Here is an 18766-nt window from a genome sequence, read left to right on the forward strand (position 1 = left end):
ACCCCTCCTTGGAGTGGTCAAGTATGTTAGCCTCTCTGGTTCCACAGGTGATATGTTCAAAGTTCAAAGTTTTTCCTTGCAGGTGTACTTAGTAAATCCAAGAAACGTGATAGAATCAATGAAAGACCACATCCAGCAAGATGTACGAACAACCAATGTGCAAAAGACAATAAACTGCTGGTAGTTGTTCAGAGACTTCTTCAAGCTGGCCTGGTTGAAATCCTCTACAATAATGGGGAATGTACCAGGGTACGTTGATTACGTTAGCCTGAGGTGGAATGTATATCGTTACCAGGATGATGATGAAAGCTCTATTGATAGATAAAATGGATGACATCTGACTGCTTTATATTTCAAATTGGATGAGTAGGCATGAGACAGCAACACCATGTCTGTGCATCACAGTGAGATAATCATAAAGCAATCTCCACTTCCTTTATCTTTAAAAGACTTAGCTTCTACTTCTATCTTTATAAGTCTTGTGGAGAATTGTGAAGCCATCAAGCTGCAATGCTGCATCTGAAGTTGTGGGTGTGAGCCATGATTCAATAATGCAGAGTACACAGGAGTCCCTGACGTCCTCTGGTACAGTAAACTTGCTCTGAGGTCTTGAATTTTATTTTCGAAGAGACTGTATATTCAGCAGCAGGATAGTTGGGAATGGAAGTCTAAACCCTTTGCACTTCGATGGAACCTGCAGACTCGAACGGTGTCCCCGCTTCCACTTTCTTAAAGGGGAACTCTCAACCCAAGTCTGCCATCATTTCATTGATTTTAAGTCTTGATAGATTTTTTTAAGCATCTTAAGATGATGTTGCTTATTGAAGTACCCATGGCTCTGACTGTGGATTTCGCCTGTAGTGGTCCTAAACGGGAATAATTGATGATTTCCATTGGAGTTGCATACAAGAAGATGCAACTTAATGGCTCTATCTTACTTCATTCCTTGAACTTGAAGACACACTGATATGACACAAACACAGAATACCTAAATCAATTATTGCCAGAAGAATCTGATAGGTAGTATTGTATTGAGTAGCTGAGGATTTGTTGCACAAAGTTAACTCTGCTTTCTTTAACCAACTTATCTGAAATTCATCAAAGCTCTGACTTGTTATTGAGTAAATTTGAACAGTAGGAAGGAGTAAAGAAGATGCCATAACAATGCATGATTTTCTTTCCAGGATTTTGTCCTTTCTCACTTAAGTTACAGACTTTTACACTGTATGGTGTTCTCTAAGATTTTAATCTTCTTTGTGTATCTGTTCTATACAAGGATCTTCAACTCCATTACTATATTACTGAACCTTCACTCCTCTTGTGACTTATGTACATCTTGGAAGAGATCCATCCTTAAAAAATGAGGGGAGGAAACACCAGTCTGCCTGCCCAAAGGTTACAACTGGTGGCTTGGTCAAACCTAGACTTTGGCAGATGGGAGATGGAATCAATCCTGGAGCCCTCCCTGATCTCCAGGGCAAGGAATCAATACTAACCCTCATAGCTAGTAACACAGTAGGGAATGGATTGAAAAATAAACATAAGAAGGCAATTCAAATAATACATGGGAACCTTTGGAAAAATATTATGAATTAGAGAACAATTTCATTTAGATGTAACACCTTGGAGTGATTACAAGGCAGTAATTCAATTGAAAGGCTTCAATTACATTATAAACCATTGCAGCAAAACTCTAATACGTTCCACGTGATTGCAAGGATTAGATTATTGTCTTTGTACAGGAGTCCTCCTGATGAATAATATACATAGCTTCAGCTTCTTGTGGGAGTTTAATTTTAGTTTAGGGCAGGGCAGGCTACAATTGTCAGCAACTCCCTCCCAGCACCAATGTTACTGACATACCTACAAGATTTTAAGCAGAGCTTTTTGGTAAGAGCTGATGGACTAGTTATTTATACGTGAATGTCGGACAGAAACCATTAATCATCAGTCTGCTCCACAGAACTGTAACAGATTTGGAGTCACAATATATACTCTGTCCAATTCTGACAAACTATGACTAACAATACTTCATAACTGCAGGCAGAAGAACTACACATAGTGGCAATCAAAATAAAGAATGCTGGAGTACTCAACAAGTCAGGGATCACCAGTGGAGAAAGAAACATAGTTAACATTTCAGATGATGAGCTCTTCATAAAAAAAAACAGGAAAGGTAAGAAAACAAGCCGCCTGTTTGTGTTGCAGCGTGTGGATGGATGGAGAGAATAGGTAATGCATCTCTGATAGGGAGCAGACCAATGTTGTTAAGGAAAAAATTACTTGAAGAATTGGCAGGTCATGGAGGCAAACAACATTGAAAACAGGTCCTTTAGTCCAACTCATCTGTGCTGAATAAGATAGCCATATACTGTATACCAGTGCCGCTTGTCCATGTTTAACCTATATCCTTCTGAACCTTTCCTGTTGGTAAAATGGCGCACATTCAAATGCAGCAGCCCCTCAGTAGTCAAATAAAGGACCACTTTCTTTTTAAAATGTTTTTTCTTATGATTGTAAAACTATACTGAACTCCAAGAACAATGGGTGTAGCTGGTCTACCATATCAGTGATTTGTTTGTTGTTTGGAGCTGCCGGTCACGGTTTTGAAGGAGCTGGCGGATGAGTTGGAGAAGGAGAGCCTGGCACTTGGCTGGGAGAAGGAGAAGCTGGCTGATGAGTCGGAGAAGGAGAACTCCTGGCAGTTGGCCAGGAGGAGGAGAAACCGGCAGTCGGCTCAGAGAAGGAGAAGCTGGCATGTGGGTTGAGTGGGAAGCAGGAGGATGGGCTGGGAGAAGGAGAAGCTGAAGCCGGCAGTTGGCCAGGAGAAGGGGAAGCTGGCGGGCAGTCCAGATGGGCTTCAGGGTGGACTGTGCTGCTGCCTGATACTCAAATACTTCAGAGTTGGTGCATGTTAGCAGCGTGCAGTGATTTGTCTGTGTTCCTACCTAAAGTTAATGATAAGAGACAAAAACAAAAACAGATTGAAATATGAGAGTACGAGAGTACATGGAGGGAAAAGGATGGCTGCCTGAAATTGTCAAATGCACTAGGGATGTAATTTGCCCAGGCAGAAAATTAGATGCTGTTCCTTAAGCTTATGTTGAACTTCATTGGAACAGTGAATCCAGGTTTTGTTTCTTCAATGTCGAGGAGACCACATTCTGACCATCAAAAGTAAAAGAGTAAATTGGCAGAAATGTAAAAGAATTGGTGCTTCACCTGGAAGAACTGTGTTGAATCCTAGATGGAGAGGAGAGAAAAGGTAAAAGAGAGGATGTGTTCCATGACTGGCAGCTGCAAGAGAAAGCCTCATGAAAGAGGGGATAGATGGTGGAAATTAAAAAGTGTACGAAGGAGTGCAGAGAAAATTATCCCTTTGAAATATGAAAGGGGAGGAGTCAAGTGGTGAAATCCTGTTAAAGATGGTGAAAATCCCTGAATAACCCTTTGAATGTGGAGGGTGGTGGGAATAGTATACCATTCTTGTTCTTGCTCTGAAGAGGAAGGGTGAGAACAGAAACGTAACTAGGAGATGGGTTGTTTGTTTACAGTGCAATATTCACAGTGCACACCGTAGGGTTTAGGCAAATTTAGCTGCCCTTTCCTCCTTTGTTGTTCTCGTTTAAATCGGAAGGCGATTGGTTTGAACCTCCGAGCACATTTGAGCAGTGAGGTAGCATTATACTGATGGAGGTGCAGCTTTTGTAAGAACATATAGATACAGAAGACAGCATGGATCGGACTATAAAGCCATAAGATATAGGGGCAGAATTTGGCCATTTGGTCCATCGAGTCTGCTCCACCATTTCATCATGGCTTATACATGTTTCCTCTCAGCCCCAATCTCCTGCCTTCCTCCCATATCCCTTCATGCCCTGACCAATCAAGAATCTATCAACCTCTGCCTTAAATATACGTAAAGGTTTGGCCTCCACAGCTGCCTGATACTACAGATACTACAAACTCTCCAACCCACAATATCATTAAGAAAACAACTGAGCCTTTCCCTCAAGCTATCTTTCCCACCTGATCCACTCTCTAAAAAAGATGTCAACTTCAAAATTAAATATACTGAAATTCTGACAGACTTTAGCTCAATTCTCATCATAAAGCTAAACCCTTTCAATCCTCATCAGAAAATTATATGCCTCACTGTAATCACCAAATTCTTCTAAACTCCTATAAGTATAAGTCAGATTTGCTCATTCTTTCCCAACAGATTACACTCATATCTGCTCAATCTATTCTGTACAGTATTTCCTCCTTCAGGTACAACAACCAAAACTGCTTGAAGTGACATAAAGGAGGATTCATCAAAGCCCCATACAATCTCAGCAAGACTTTGTTACCTTTGAACTTGAACCCTTTGCAATAATAGATAATACATTTGTCTTTCTAATTGATGTGCCTAATGTTTTTGTTTCACATGAACTAGCATACTCAGATCCCTGTACTGGCTACCCAGGTCATGATCTCTTTTTGCTGCTGCCATCAGGGAGGAGGTACAGGAACCTCAGGACTCACACCACTAGGTTCAGAAACAGTTATTACCCCTCAACTATCAGGCTCTTGAACCAGTGGGGACAACTTCACTCAACTTCACGACCCGTCACTGAAATGTTCCCACAACCTATGGACTCACTTTCAAGGACTCTTCATCTCATGTTCTCGATATTTATTGCTTCTTTATTTATTATTATTATTTCTTTCTTTTCATATTTGCACAGTTTGTTGTCTTTTGCACACTGGTTATAAGCCCTGTTAGTGTGTTCTTTCATTAACTTTATTATGGTTATTATTCTATTATGGATTTATTGAGTAGGCCTGTAAGGAAATGAATCACTGGGTTTTCAATAGTGACATACAGTATATGTACTTTATTAATAATTTTACTTTGAACCTTGATTAATGTCTCTCCTCATTTAGAGAGTTTTCTACTTACTAAATTCTTATTTCTGATAGAGAACCTCTCATTCTTTCACATAGCACCCCACCTGACATCCATCGATTTATCCCTTTCTAGACTGTGTCCTTACAACTCATTATTAAATGGGTTGAGTTGAGAGCTGTCCTCTCAGGTGAATGAAATACCCATTCAGAGAAAACTATGGAAGTTCTCCATTGTCCTGGCCAACAGTTATCTGTACTTAATTATCTGTGAAAAAAAAATTAATGTTTTCTGGAGCTTGTCATACACATGTTAACTTTCAACAGGGATTATACTTCATTAATTAAAAACACATTGGGAGATTTTAACATTTAATAACTCTATAAATGGAAATCTTTCCCTTTTAATGCCAATAATAAGTCTTGATTATTTATTATTTTACTCATACAAGCCTCATTGATTGGCCATTTTTCACAGCAGAGTAAGTTTCATTGGCTCATTAAGTTATCACTGGTGGAAAGGTGCATTTAACATCTGGCCTTATCCACACAACTGAGCTTCTCAAGGATTAGTGCAATATAACAAAACACCTTGTGTTATTTCAGATGAAAGGAAGTCTCCTAGTTTTAATGTACCTGAGATCAACAAATTTATGGGTCATTTGCTAGAGGCTGGTTAAGTCCCCTTGATTTGCCTCAATTCTCTTCTTCATCTAAACCTCTTAATATCATTACATCAGTGGGATTTTTCCCCTTTCCTTCAGTTCTCACCTCGACTCCCAGTAGACTCCATGAGTCTGCTAGCTGGTGCTAATTTAGGGACCGTTTATACTTTTAGTGCAAGATCCACTTGGATTATTAAGCGTAGGAGGTTGAGGAGTGACATAAAGGCTTAGATAAGTAGAGGCATAAAAAAGGTAGTTAAAATCCTTTTTTAACCCATAGAAGGGGTATCAAAAACAAGAAGGCATAGTTTTCAAATGTGAGAAAGGAGCTTTAAATGGGAACTGAGGGATAAGTTTTTTTTTAACGCAGAGAATGGTTGATATACAGAACTCTGCTAGAGGATGTAGTAGAATCAATCAAAATTTTTACATTTAAGAGACATTTGGACAGACATATAAAAGGCATAGGATGGTATGTATAGGAAAATAAGATTTGTGTAGATGGGCAAAAATCTAGAATGGATATAATGGGCCAAGGTGAAGTCTTCGGTTTTGCCAGAGCTCCTTGTTATCACATGCCATCAAATGTTGCCACTCAGCTGTGGGCAGCACTGTCACTACACCTTGGGAGTTCAAATCTTTGGTCCATGTTTGGACCAAAGTTGAGGTCAGGTCTACAATCAAGTGGTCCTGGAAAAATTGCAATTTGGCATCACGGAGCATATTATAGTACGGGAAAACAGGAGACTGCAGGTTCTGGGAAAAAGGCAGACTGCCAGAGAAATTCAATGGGTCAGACACCATCTGTGGAGCGAAGTAGACGGTCAAACTTCCAGATTGAGGCCCTTCATCAGAATGAAAAATATAGGAGAAAATGCCATAATAAAGAGGTAAGGGAAAGGAGTGGAGCAAGGACTGGCAAGCAATAGGGGGAATCAGGTTATGAAATAAAAGTTCCATTGTCTGTAATCCTTTGTTACCTCCACCTATCACCTCTGTCAATAGTTCCACTCTTCCCTCCTTCATCTCAACATTCCTTCTCTTTCTATCAAGGTACAGGGTCTTGACCAAAAACGTCAACTGTCTACTTCCCTTCAGAAATACTGTCTGACCTGCTGAGTTCCTCCAGCAGCTTGTTTCTTTTGCTTATTGGTGAGTATGTGGGACTGAACAGCACAGATACAACACCTTCCATCTGGTGAAGTTTGTGAGTAGGCAGATTGGGCAGTAAATAGCTGGATTGCATTTAGCCTGCTTTTTCTTTTACATTTCTTCAGGGAGATGCCAATGTTGTAACAATGATGAAAAAAAACACTGGTATGGAATTGGAGATAGTGTCTGGAATACAGGTCTTCACTGCTACCGCACAATGTTGCTTGGTTCCAGAGCCTTTGCTGTAGGCAGTGCTTTTTGCCGTTTCTTGATATGGCATGCAGTGAATCAAACTGGTTGAAGACCACATTCAAAAATGGTAAAGATGGCAGGAAGAAGCTGAGATGGATAATGCACCTGGCACTTCTGACTGAATATGGTCATGAAGGCATAAACTTGACTTTAGTACTTATGTGCTAAGTTGTTCCATTGTCCACCATCAGACTGTAGAGCTTAGTCTGATCTTGTACTCTATTTATAGGACTGATAAATACTATGAATTGTTGATTTGCACAAATATAATCCAGTGTTGCAACTTCACAAAGCAGGCACCTCATATTTAGGTGCACGTAACGCAGCTCCAAACATGCTCTTCTGTATGACCCACTGAATCAGGGTAATCTTTTGACTTGACAATAATGTAGAATGAAGGAAACTCCAGGCCATGAGGTTACAGACTATGGCTGATTACACCTTTCTTGCTGCTTTTGGTTCACAGCATCTCACAGATGTCCAGTTTTGATCTGTCAGATATGGTCTGAGTCAACTCCATGCACAGGTGTAAAATGCCACTCAACACAGTGCAGGCGTGAAGTGAAAATTTGTCTCCACGAAGACTGCCATTGTCACTTCTACTTTTGCTGTTGCCAACACATGCAAATCCACCTGCAGACTGGGAGGATGAGATCAAGTAGGTTTATTCTATGTGTTGGTTCACTAACTGCTGCCATCCCAGTTTGTCCTTTAGGACATGATGACATCAGTTTGTGGTTAAAGATATCAAGCCACTCTCAGTGATAGTCTTTGAAGACCTCCATGCAGTCTGTGTCCTTGTTACCTTCAGATCTTCTAAGTGTTTTCAAAATAATAACATTAATGCATCAGCTGACTTTTGTTGGTAGGTGGTAATCAGAAGGAGGCTTCCTTGACAATATATAAGCTGATGCCAGGAGATTTCTTGGAATTGGGTCAATGCTGAGAGCTCCCAGAGATGATCCTTACTTCCTGCACACTACTGCCACTGGTGCACGTGTCCTGCCACAGGGTCCAGATGTGCAAGTAACTGTGATGAAGGATACTGACAGAGGGAAGGTTGCTGTGAGGATGATAGATTAACATAAAGCTCAGATGCAACTAAACCCTGATGTATGATGGTTTCTGGAATACAATGGCTAGACACAAATCTCTCTTCTGAACACGTGTCATTGCAAAATCTGCTGTCCATATTTCAATTTCTTGCCTTCTTCATCCATTATGCCTACCTCTGTTCACACACTTCGCCTCTACAGTGCAATGGTTTGAAAATCTTTTTCTTGGTCTCTCTGTGCCCTCATACTCTCTTTTCTCTAACTCCCTGTTAACTTCCCAAGTTCTACAAGTCTTCTAGATCTCTGAACTATTCTTGATTTAGTTCTCCACCACTGGAAGTATGCTTTCAGCTGTCTTCTCTCTAAGTTCAAGAAATACCTTCCTAAGTGTATCCGTATCCTTAACTCTCTTGATTCTTAAAGGCTAAATATAATCACCAATTGCAGATGCAGTTATATAATTTGTTGAATTCTTTCCAGGATCATAATGAAAAATGATGGAACCAAATGGGTTATTAACTTCAGAGGGCAACAAGGATTTAATAACCCTAATATGGGGTTAGTGAAGGGGTTAACATATGAGGAGCATTTGGCAGCTTTGGGTCTGTACTCACTGTAATTTAGAAGAATACGTGGGGATCTCATTGAAACCTACCAGATATTGAAAGGACAAGATAGGGTGGATGTGGAGAGGATGTTTCCTATGGTGGGGGTATCCAGAACTAGAGGGCATGGCCTCAAAATTGAGGGGTGATCTTTTAGAACAGATGTAAGGAGGAAGTTTTTTAGTCAGAGTGTAGTGAATCTGTGGAATGCTCTGCCACAGACTGCAGGGACAGGCCAAGTACATGGGTATATTTATGGTGGAAGTTGGTAATTTCCTGATCGGTCAAGGCATCAAAGTATATGGTGAGAAGGCAGGTATGTGGGCTTGAGTGGAATATGGGATCAGCCATGATGGAATGGCAAAGCAGACTTGATGGGCTGAATGGTCAAATTCTGCTCCTATGTCTTATGGTCTAATGGTCTTATATGTCACTGAAGTTCCATGTAGATAAGACAATTATCGATAGTACATTGTTTTCCTATGCACACTTCTCAATTAGTTTGGTTTCAATGGCCATCCAACAAGGTTCAAGTTTCCTTATACTGTTCTTGTTTCTTTGTAGTGTAGTTTTTAGACTTCTCTATTCAGGAAAAAAAGACTATGGCTATCCTCCTTATCCATGTCCCTCATGATTTTATATACCTCTGTAAGATAATTCCTTAACCTCCTCAGCTCTAGGGATATAAGTTGCAACATAACTTAGAGATCTTCTCGATCCCAGAAGTCTCTAGGTGCTGAGAAAAGCTACTGCAGATTTTCATTTCAATGTTTTGAGTAAGGACTGAAGAGGTATGATGAGGTTTAGTCACAGTCTGAAAAGCTGCCACAGCACATACATAAGCCTGATATTAGCTAAGATTTATCTTTGCCTTCACTCATTTTTGCTTCCTCTTGATTACTCAATATTTTACTTTGTTCCCAATTTCCATTTTAAAATAATATGCAGCTCTTTAATGTCAAGTGTTTACTCTTTATTTTCCCTTAGAAAAAAAACTCGTGAAATATGACACGGCACTGTTGACCCACGTACCTTATGTACATTTCCTCTCGATTAATATCCTTGTAGAAATTCTGTAGACACAAACAAAAAGCATTTCTTTACTTAGACAACACACAGAAATAGCATCTAAATGGGTGATTGATGGTCAGTGAGTAGTGGACCCAAAGATCTTCTGTGTTCTAGACACTGACCCCAAAATGTTTCAGGAGAATTCTGTCACCCACCATGACCAGGACAATGACCTGTTTTAAAATGAGATCTGGAAATAATGAAAGCAATCTATTACTTTCAATATGCTCTTTTCATTAGACACTGAACCTGAACACTTTACCTCTTGCTATGGACAGAGAGGTTGAGTGAGCAGGAGATGAGGGAGGTGAATAAGCAACTTCAACCACTGAGTGTTGCTCTGAAAAGAGAAATGGGCAGTCAATGTTTTAGGTCAAGATTCCTAATTTGACTAATATTGAACTCATTAAGGTTCCATGTCTAAAGCATTCAGGTTCCTGGTAGTGGCCCCAAAGTCACTGAGTGCTTCATGTCAGCACTGATATTGTGTATTCAATCAACAGACCTTCATGTACTGCAGGCAATGTTCTTTCAGTTTACAAGTTGCAGACAATAGTAAGCCTCAGTGTAACTGATTAGTTGGGGGGTGGGTGGGGGTTGCTGTTGAACAACAAATAAGTTGTAGTGCTGATAAAAATGGTTTGCTAACCTCTAGGTGCGTCAGGTTTGATCTAGTTTAGTTTATGCCTTGAGTTTGAAATGTGTTGGGACTCAAAGACTAATAACTAGATAGTGTAGTTATGCCCAGCAGACTGCAGTCTGGCGAGCTCATATTTTCTGAAATTTGGTTCTTAGTGAGAACCTAACAGTGAAATAAAACCAGTTTACAGGCTAAAGTTTGTAAATTGTTTGCTCATACCCTGACTGTTGATGTTGGAATTTAATGAATCTGAAGATAAGAACTCATGAGCCATTGAAGCAGCATCCCTTCACTGTTGGGAATGTCACTCTTTACTTCGATTCCCTTATCAGTATAACATGTTTGACAAAATTTAATTTTTACATTAGTTTCCAAATCTCTTCAGAATTGAGTGCTTATAGAGTGTTAATTACCTGGACTTAATCCCTCTTTTGTTAAATTATACAAGTTAACTAGAAGCCATTTTGACAATCTTCATCAATCCCTCAACATAAACCTAAGGAAGTGACCAAAACCTTGCAAGATAATTGCCAATCTTTGCAGGGATGTTCTTAGGCAATTTTGTTTTCTTTCTTGCCTACCACAACATTTCTCTTGTGCTCTCTTGTGCTCTCAGACCCAGGGGTCCCCAAACTTTTTTTATACCATGGACCCCTACCATTAACCGGTGGGTCCATGGTCCCAAAGATGGGAACCCTTGTTAGAATCATACAACATGGAAACTGGTTATTCAGCCTCCTAAGTCTGCACTGACTACCTCTGAAGGCTCAGTTCATCTCTGCCTGCCAAAACTCAACACACCCTTGGAGAGTGCCATAATAATAACAGCTAATTATCTTCTGTAGTCGAGGATAACATCTGAAAGTTCCCTGTAGATCATGTCCCACTGTCAGAACATGTATCATATCTTAATATTTTGTCCTGTTCTGAAGAAAAGACAAGCCTGAATTTTGCATTGTGCCTCAAATGAAAAATGTCCCAATGCCCAGCACCAAAACAGTCAGTAAGTAAAAGAAGGGGTAATTAGAGAAGAGGGACATAAAAGACTCCAGATACTATAATCTGGAGTAGCAAGCAATATACTGGAGGAACTCAATGAGTTGACTAGCATCTTTTCAGTTTGAGAGTATGCATCAGGACTGAAAGTGCAGAGGAGAAAATAGCCAGAATAAAAAGCAAAGGGTAAAGAGTGAGATAGGAGCCTGAGATGCATGGTGGACCAAGGAGTGGTAAAGAATGATGGGTAGATGAAGCCAAGTGGGAAAGGGGTACAGGTGAAATTGGGAGACAGAGGCAGGTAAGGGATTGGTGGAAGTAGACAAAGATAAAGAAATGGTCAGATGGAGCCTGATTGGTGGGGAGGGTGAAGGTGGAAACAGCTGTAATAAATGAGAATATCACTGCCCTTAATTAATTAGGGGAGTTGTTCTAAAGCTAAATCACATGGACAGACAAAGCAGTATTGCAGAGAAAGAATCTACGAAGCTTCAGGAGGGAATGACAAGTCTTGGTGAGAAAAAGAGAGAGATGGAAATGGCAGAGTGAAAGGTATTAAACAGACAAGCTGAAGTAAAGCTCAGCATACGTACCAGCAGGTTGACAGTGCAGCTCATGCGGTTTCCCCTGCTCTCATCTGTCATCACCAATCTGTAATCGAGTAGTTTCTCCAGGAGACTCTTTACCAGGCTGACAAAGTGTTGCACTGACTTTGCAATTTTTGGATGTTTTGAAGCACATTCAAGAAGGCTGAAGAAAAGAATTACAAAGTCACAGAAAGTCATTAGAGAATAATGGAAACAAGCCTTTCATGCCACTGAGTCTATTCTGACTGTCTTTTACATTTATGCCAATTTATTTCAAGATGATTCCAATTTATTCTCCCCACATTCTAGTCAAGCCACTTCACAATCTCCCACTCAAATTTGGAGAGATTTACAGTGGCTGATTAAGCATCCAATATCCACATCTTTGGGATGAAAGAGGAAACCTTTTCATTCAGAGTTAGAACATGCAAACGCCACACCAACAGTACCAGAGATCAGATCGAACCCCAGTTATTGAAGGTGTGAGGCAGCAACTCTGTTGGTGCTGTTAAAGCACAGAGCAGCTACCTATTATCTGCTTTCATTAAAAAAGCTTACATTTTTATAGGACTGTTCTGAGGCAAATTCAAAATACATACAGAGATATATATATATAGATATATATAGTCCGGCGGCAATTTCCCTCCTTCCCCAGGGCTGCAGAAGGTGTAGGATTTGTGTTGACTTGACCTAACTCTGGCAAAGAGTCAGAACCACTGTAGGGAATACAGCACCTAGTGGGATGTGCATGGATACCAACCAAGCACATATACAATCCTCCAAGACCCAAGTACACAATGCCAGCCATCTGAAGGAGAAAGGTATTGCCAGGATGACTTCTCATCACTGTTGACTTTGTCATGGAATATTAACCTAACTTGGTTTTAGCAATTCATCAACATTCTCTGTCTTCAGTTTCAGACTTCCAAACCTCATATATTTTGTTCTTTCTATATTGCTATTTAGCTGGGTACAAACAAATATTTGGCTCTCTGGCTGTTGGTTGAAACTTGAACTTTTGAGAATGTTTGCAAAGGGGTCAGTAAAGTCAAAATAAGCCAATAATCTCCACTGCAAACAACTGGCTATGACTATCATTCCTAACACTCGGCTTATTTTGAGGACAATCAATGAAACAAAGCATTAGCTGGTTAAGTTTTACAGTCTAGTCCAGCATTAAAATGGGGCAAATCCAAAGTTGAAGAAGCAGAGCATGAAGGAAATGTTGATCCTAAAACGTGAAGCTCAGCAACATCAGCCCCTGAACCATAATGCTTAACCCATTATCACAGCTTCAGATCATTTTACAACTTCAGAATCTTTGAATAGCTCCCTCTTTGGTAATTAAAATTGCTAGAATTTATAGATCGACCTGGAACCTCCAGAACATGAGGACATTGATTTGGATAAATCATGTTTTTGTTTCTGTTTATTATCTTTTTGATAGTTGTAATAAGATTAATAACATGAGAAGGCTCTGTCATCATTCAGAGCTCTAACAAGGAATTTGCATCACTGTGCCCCAGATACATGGATCAGAGATTGGAAGATGATAAGTCAGCAAGGTGGGATGGTGGATTGGAGATGGCTGTATGGAAGATAGGAATTCAGTCGATGGGAACTTTGGGAAATAGATACAGGAGCTTGGAAATGGTGAGGGGAAAACATCAAAGGTCAGGAGGTAGGTTACATTCAAAAATGAGTAAGTTAGAATAGATCCAGTTTATTTATATGCATTCAGTTGTGAATTCTTAATCCTCTCCTTCAACTGCATTTTATTCAATAGCAACCTCAGTAGCTTTTCCCACAAGTTCAACTGAAGCCTTCTTCACAGACTATTGTGTTCACTCCATCATCAGTTCATTCTTAACCCCTGATACTCTCTTTGAAAGCTTTCCAAAATCCTGCCTTGTTCTCTGTTTTTTTTTTGGTGCCTCCCTCCCTATCCCCTTTCCTACTAATTTTCTACAAAAAATACTGGCTGCCTAGTTTTGTTTTATTTCTTGCCAAAATGTCTCAACCCCATGTTGTTTAGCTCGATGCATGTCTCTGTGTCTCTCTTTCTCTGTGCCTTCAAATTTCTAAGTGAACTAAATCTTACATTGTCTGGAAGAGCTGCATGTATTGTTCATCACCACATCCACCTTCCACTGCATGATCCAATTTCAAGATGATCTCATCTTCAAACTGTTAAAAATATCATTAGTTACTTGGAATATGCAATATAACAAAGACTAAAGCAGAAGAACAGTATCTGGGAAAACAAGTTTTTGAAAGGGATTCATTCTGACCAGAAAAAAATATTTAAATGGTACAAAAATATTTCTCATTAACTTGCATTATATTCTATTGGTCTCTAGTACAATGTTCCCCATATTTCTACAGTATTTCTGGACTCTTGCTACCTCTCTGAGAGAGCTTTATCAAGCAGTGCTTATGTTTCTATCATATTGATTGGAAGAAAACTCTTAAGTGTGGAAAACACATGTTACGTTTTGTAGCTTCGAACATTAAACTAATTCACGGGAAGACACAGGAGTCTGCAATGCGAATCTAACTTTATGCTTAAGCGAGGCATGCACGTATCATGTGGTAGCGTAACATAATCCTCCATGAATTATTTAAACAAACAAGAATGCTTAATTGAATAATATATACTCAAGTTTTAATGACACATTAAATACAGTACACAATAACGCAACAGATAAGAAAGACCATATGTGCATCAAATCAATATCATCCTTTGTGTCCTTCCGGGTCCATCACAGGTTCTTCTGATTTCCAATTAATTCCAGAGTGATATCCTGTGATATCCAGATGCTGGATTTACAGTGGCTTGGCTTTTTTGGGGTGTGCTCATTGTTGGCAAGACCAGCATTAATTTCCCATATCAAAATGTCCCAGAGCAGGTAACGGCAAGTCATCTTTTTGAATTGTAGCTGAAAATCTTCACCTGCTATTCCAGGAATTACATAGAAACTACAACAATACAGTGCAAGAGCAGGACATTCAGTCCATGATGTTGTGTAGAACTAATTCAGCTAATGATTCCCAATTAAAATAATCCTTGTTGCCACAATTAATTCTATTAGTAGACACTTCAACCCTAGGGAAAAAAAATGTTACTGACTGTCAACTCTATCTATGTCTTCCATGTGGTGCCATGGTAGTGTAATCATTAGCATGATGCTGTTACAGCTCAGGACATGGGAGTTTGGAACTCAGTTCCAATGCCATCTGTAAGGAATTTGTATGTTTTCCCTGTGATCATGTGTGTTTCCCTGGTTGCTCCAGTTTCCTCCCACAATCCAAAGATGTACCACTTCGTAGGTTAATTGGTCATTTTAAATTGTCCTGTGATTAAGCTAGGATGAAATAAGTGGGTAGCTGAGCAGTGTGGGTTTTTGTGCCGGAATAAATAAATAAACAATCTAAACAATCTAAATAAACAAATAAACAATCAAACAAATAAAAGTAATTTTTAAAAATTCAATCAGATCTCTCCTCAGTCTCTGTCACTCCAGAGAAAATAATCCGCTAATCCAGGCAACATCCTGGTAAATTTCTTCTGCACAATCTCCAAAGCCTCCACATCCTTCCTATAATGGAGCAACCAGAAATAAATGAATACTTCAGAAGCAGCCTAACCAGAATTTTATGAGGCTGCCACATAACTTGATTCTTCATCACAGAGCCTCAGCTATTAAAGGTAAGCTTGCACACATCCTCTTTAACATCCTATCAACGTGCAACCACTTTCAGGCAGCTACTGACTTGGACCCCAAGGTCCCTCTGTACATCAGTGCTGTTAAGGTCCCTGCCATTAAAAGTGTACTGCTCCTTTGCAGTTAATCCCCCAATCTAGATTCAGTGACAAAGAAGGAATGGCAACATACTTTTCAAGTCAATGTAGTCTACAACTTTGAATTGGATGAAGTGTGCAGGTAGGGTTGTTTCCATCAACTTGCTACTTTGTCCCTCTTGGTTGTGAGATTGAGGTATCAGCCTTAACATATTCTTCATTGGTTGTGAGCCTTTGTTCATCTGTCAGGATCACATTTAATCCAGTTCTGGACATTTTAGGCTTTTCAGGTCACTGATTGTGTGCAAGTGATTACTAACTGGACCCAGGGTGGGATCTGCAGACTCTGCCACAGCTGGAACATGAGGTGCCTTGTGGGGAGGAGAGGTAGTCCGCAAAGTGGTGAACACCTTTAGACCATGAGACATAGAATGAAAATTAGGCCATTCAACCCATCGACTTTGCTCCACCATGGCTGATCCTGGATCCCATTCAACCCCATAAACCTGCCCTCTCACTATATCCCTTGATGTCCTGACCAATCAGGAATCTATCAACTTCTGCTTTAAATATACGAACAGACCTGGCCTCCACCATAGTTTGTTGCAGAGCATTCCACAGATTCAACACTCTTTGGCTAAAAGAATTCCTCCTTATATCTGCTCCAAAATGTCACCCCTCAATTTTAAGGCTGTGTTCTCTAGTTCTTGATACCTCCACCAGAAGAAACATCCTCTCCACATCCACCCTATCTAGTCCTTTCAATATTCAGTAGGTTTAAATGGGATCCCCATGCTTTCTTCTAAATTCCAGTGAGTACAGGCCCAATGATGCCAAGCACACTTCATATGTCACCCCCTTCATTCCCGTAATCATCCTCATGAACCTCCTCTGAACTCTCTCCAATGACACCACATCCTTTCTGAGATATGGGGCCCAAAACTGTTGACAGTACTCCGTGTGGCCTGAATAGTGTCTTATGAAGCCTCAGCATTATCTCCTTGCTTTTATATTCTATTTCCCTTGAAATAAATGCCAACATTACATTTACTTTCTTTACCATGGACTCAACCTGTAAATTAAACTTCTGGGAGTCTTGCATGAGGACTCCTAAGTACCTTTGCACCTCTGATGTCTGAATTTTCTTCCCGTTTAGATAAGAGCCTGCACTATTGTTCCTTTTACCAAAATGCATTATCATATATTTCCCAACACTATATTTCATCTGCCACTTTTTTGCCCATTTATCCAATTTGTCTAAGTCCTTCTGCAATGCCATTGCTTCCTCACTACTACCTACCCCTCCACCTATCTTCGTATCATCTGCAAACTTGGCCACAAAGCCATCAATTCTATTATCTAAGTCATTGACAAACAATGTAAAAAGCAGTGGTCCCAATACTGACCCCTGAAGAACACCACTTGTCACTGCCAGCCAACCATAAAAAAGGCCCCTTTATTCCCACTCACTGTCTCCTGCCTGTCAGCCATTCCTCAATCCATGCCAGTATCTTTCCTGTAACAGCATAGGATTTTACTTTGTTAAGCAGCTTCATGTGAGGCACCTTATCAAATGCCTTCTGAAAATCTAAGTAAATGACATTCATTGACTCTCCTTTGTCCACCTTGCTTATTACTTCCTCGAAGAATTCCAAAAGATTTGTCATGCAAGATTTCCCTTTACAGAAACCATGCTGACTTTGACTTATTTTATCATTAGCCTCCAAGTACCCCGAAACCTCGTCCTTAATAGGACTCCAACACTTTCCCAACGACTGAGGTTAGGCTAACTGGCTTATAATTTCCTCACTTTAGTCCTCCTCCCTTCTTAAAGAGTGGAGTGACATTTGCAATTTTTCAGTCGTCTGGGATCATGCGAGAATCATGTGATTCTTGGAAAATTATCTCTTCAATAACATCTTTCAGGACTCTAGGATATAGTCCATCTGGCCCAGGTGACTTATACACCTGAAGACATTTCAGTTTGTCTAACACTTTTTCCTTTTGTAATAGCAATGGGATTCACTCCTGCTTCCTGACACTCACTGGCTTTTATGCAGTCCTTAACTTCCCTTGTCCGCCATGGTTGCCTTCTGCCACCGAAACTGGGAAATAGACTCAAGGTTCTAATTCCATTGTAAATACCCTATTTTCATCCACACGGGCCAGAGATTCCCAGCAGTCAGTGATATTTTCAAGAAAATTTTGATGTAGAGTATGATATAAGGATTGAAAGTAACATGCTTTGCCCATTATTTTGTACTATTTGTAACTGGGACCTATGTGGCCTAGGAGAGCATACTGATGTAGTTTCATTTTTCTGGCTATATTATTAGCAGGAATTTATGGAAATCCTGCTGATGGCATCTCTTTCAGGCTTTGAAGCGCCTTTTGCTCAAGGCCAATATCTCAGAAGAGCACAGGATGAAGAGGATCACTAATGATGGATAGACCTTGAGCTGTGTACTGCATTTGAGGTCTTAATCATTTCTTCAGGGAGCCAAAATCCATGCTGGAGTAATGAAAGTGATGATAATTTTCTTCACCAATATCCACCTTCATTAAGAGGTAGCTCCTGAGATTAAGGAAGCAGTTTCTATTCTCTAAGAACTCCTTGTAGACCCTTTTTTGTTGGAGGTCAGGTTGAAACAGTGAGGAAACTGGTACAGGTCCTTTGTTTGAAGATGTGTGTAAGCCCAATTCTCTCATGTGCCTCAGTGAACAAACCGAAGATGACCTTGTGCTGAATTTCTGAATACGCATGTGTTCTTTTGTATTGTTCTTCTTAAGTGGTCCCTCGCTTACCCTCTGGTTTTCTGGGTTCTGAGATGGCTGTTGAGGTGAATGTGGGAATCACACAACCTTTCTACAAATGGATCAAGAGGTGAGTAATGAGACAGGAGAGTTGGCAGCATATGAAGTGATGCAGTCCTTCTGTTGGCACACATGGTTTCTGTCTGCTCACACAGACTGGACTCAAGGTTCTCAACACTAAACCAAGTGCTCTCCCTCCACTTTTGAGTGGCTGATAGCTAGGGATTCCCAGCTCTT

At 40.1% G+C, this 18766-nt stretch overlaps 1 protein-coding gene and 1 long non-coding RNA gene across 3 annotated transcripts in view; one reads left to right on the forward strand and one right to left on the reverse strand.

Annotated features, from left to right (window-relative positions):
* LOC134349413 (dedicator of cytokinesis protein 2-like) overlaps positions 1-18766 on the reverse strand; it is a 732270-nt gene that overhangs the window by 106728 nt on the left and 606776 nt on the right. The window contains exons 34-36 of the mRNA XM_063053680.1: positions 14015-14100; positions 11920-12076; positions 9652-9692 (exon numbers count right to left, since the gene is read on the reverse strand). Coding sequence (XP_062909750.1) covers positions 9652-9692; positions 11920-12076; positions 14015-14100 — 284 coding nt within the window. The remainder of the gene's footprint in view (positions 1-9651; positions 9693-11919; positions 12077-14014; positions 14101-18766) is intronic.
* Positions 1-18766, forward strand: part of LOC134349415 (uncharacterized) — a 194429-nt gene that overhangs the window by 97299 nt on the left and 78364 nt on the right. The gene's annotated exons all lie outside the window — the stretch shown is intronic.

This window comes from Mobula hypostoma, chromosome 7 (assembly GCF_963921235.1).
Source record: "Mobula hypostoma chromosome 7, sMobHyp1.1, whole genome shotgun sequence".
Classification (NCBI taxonomy): domain Eukaryota; kingdom Metazoa; phylum Chordata; class Chondrichthyes; order Myliobatiformes; family Myliobatidae; genus Mobula; species Mobula hypostoma.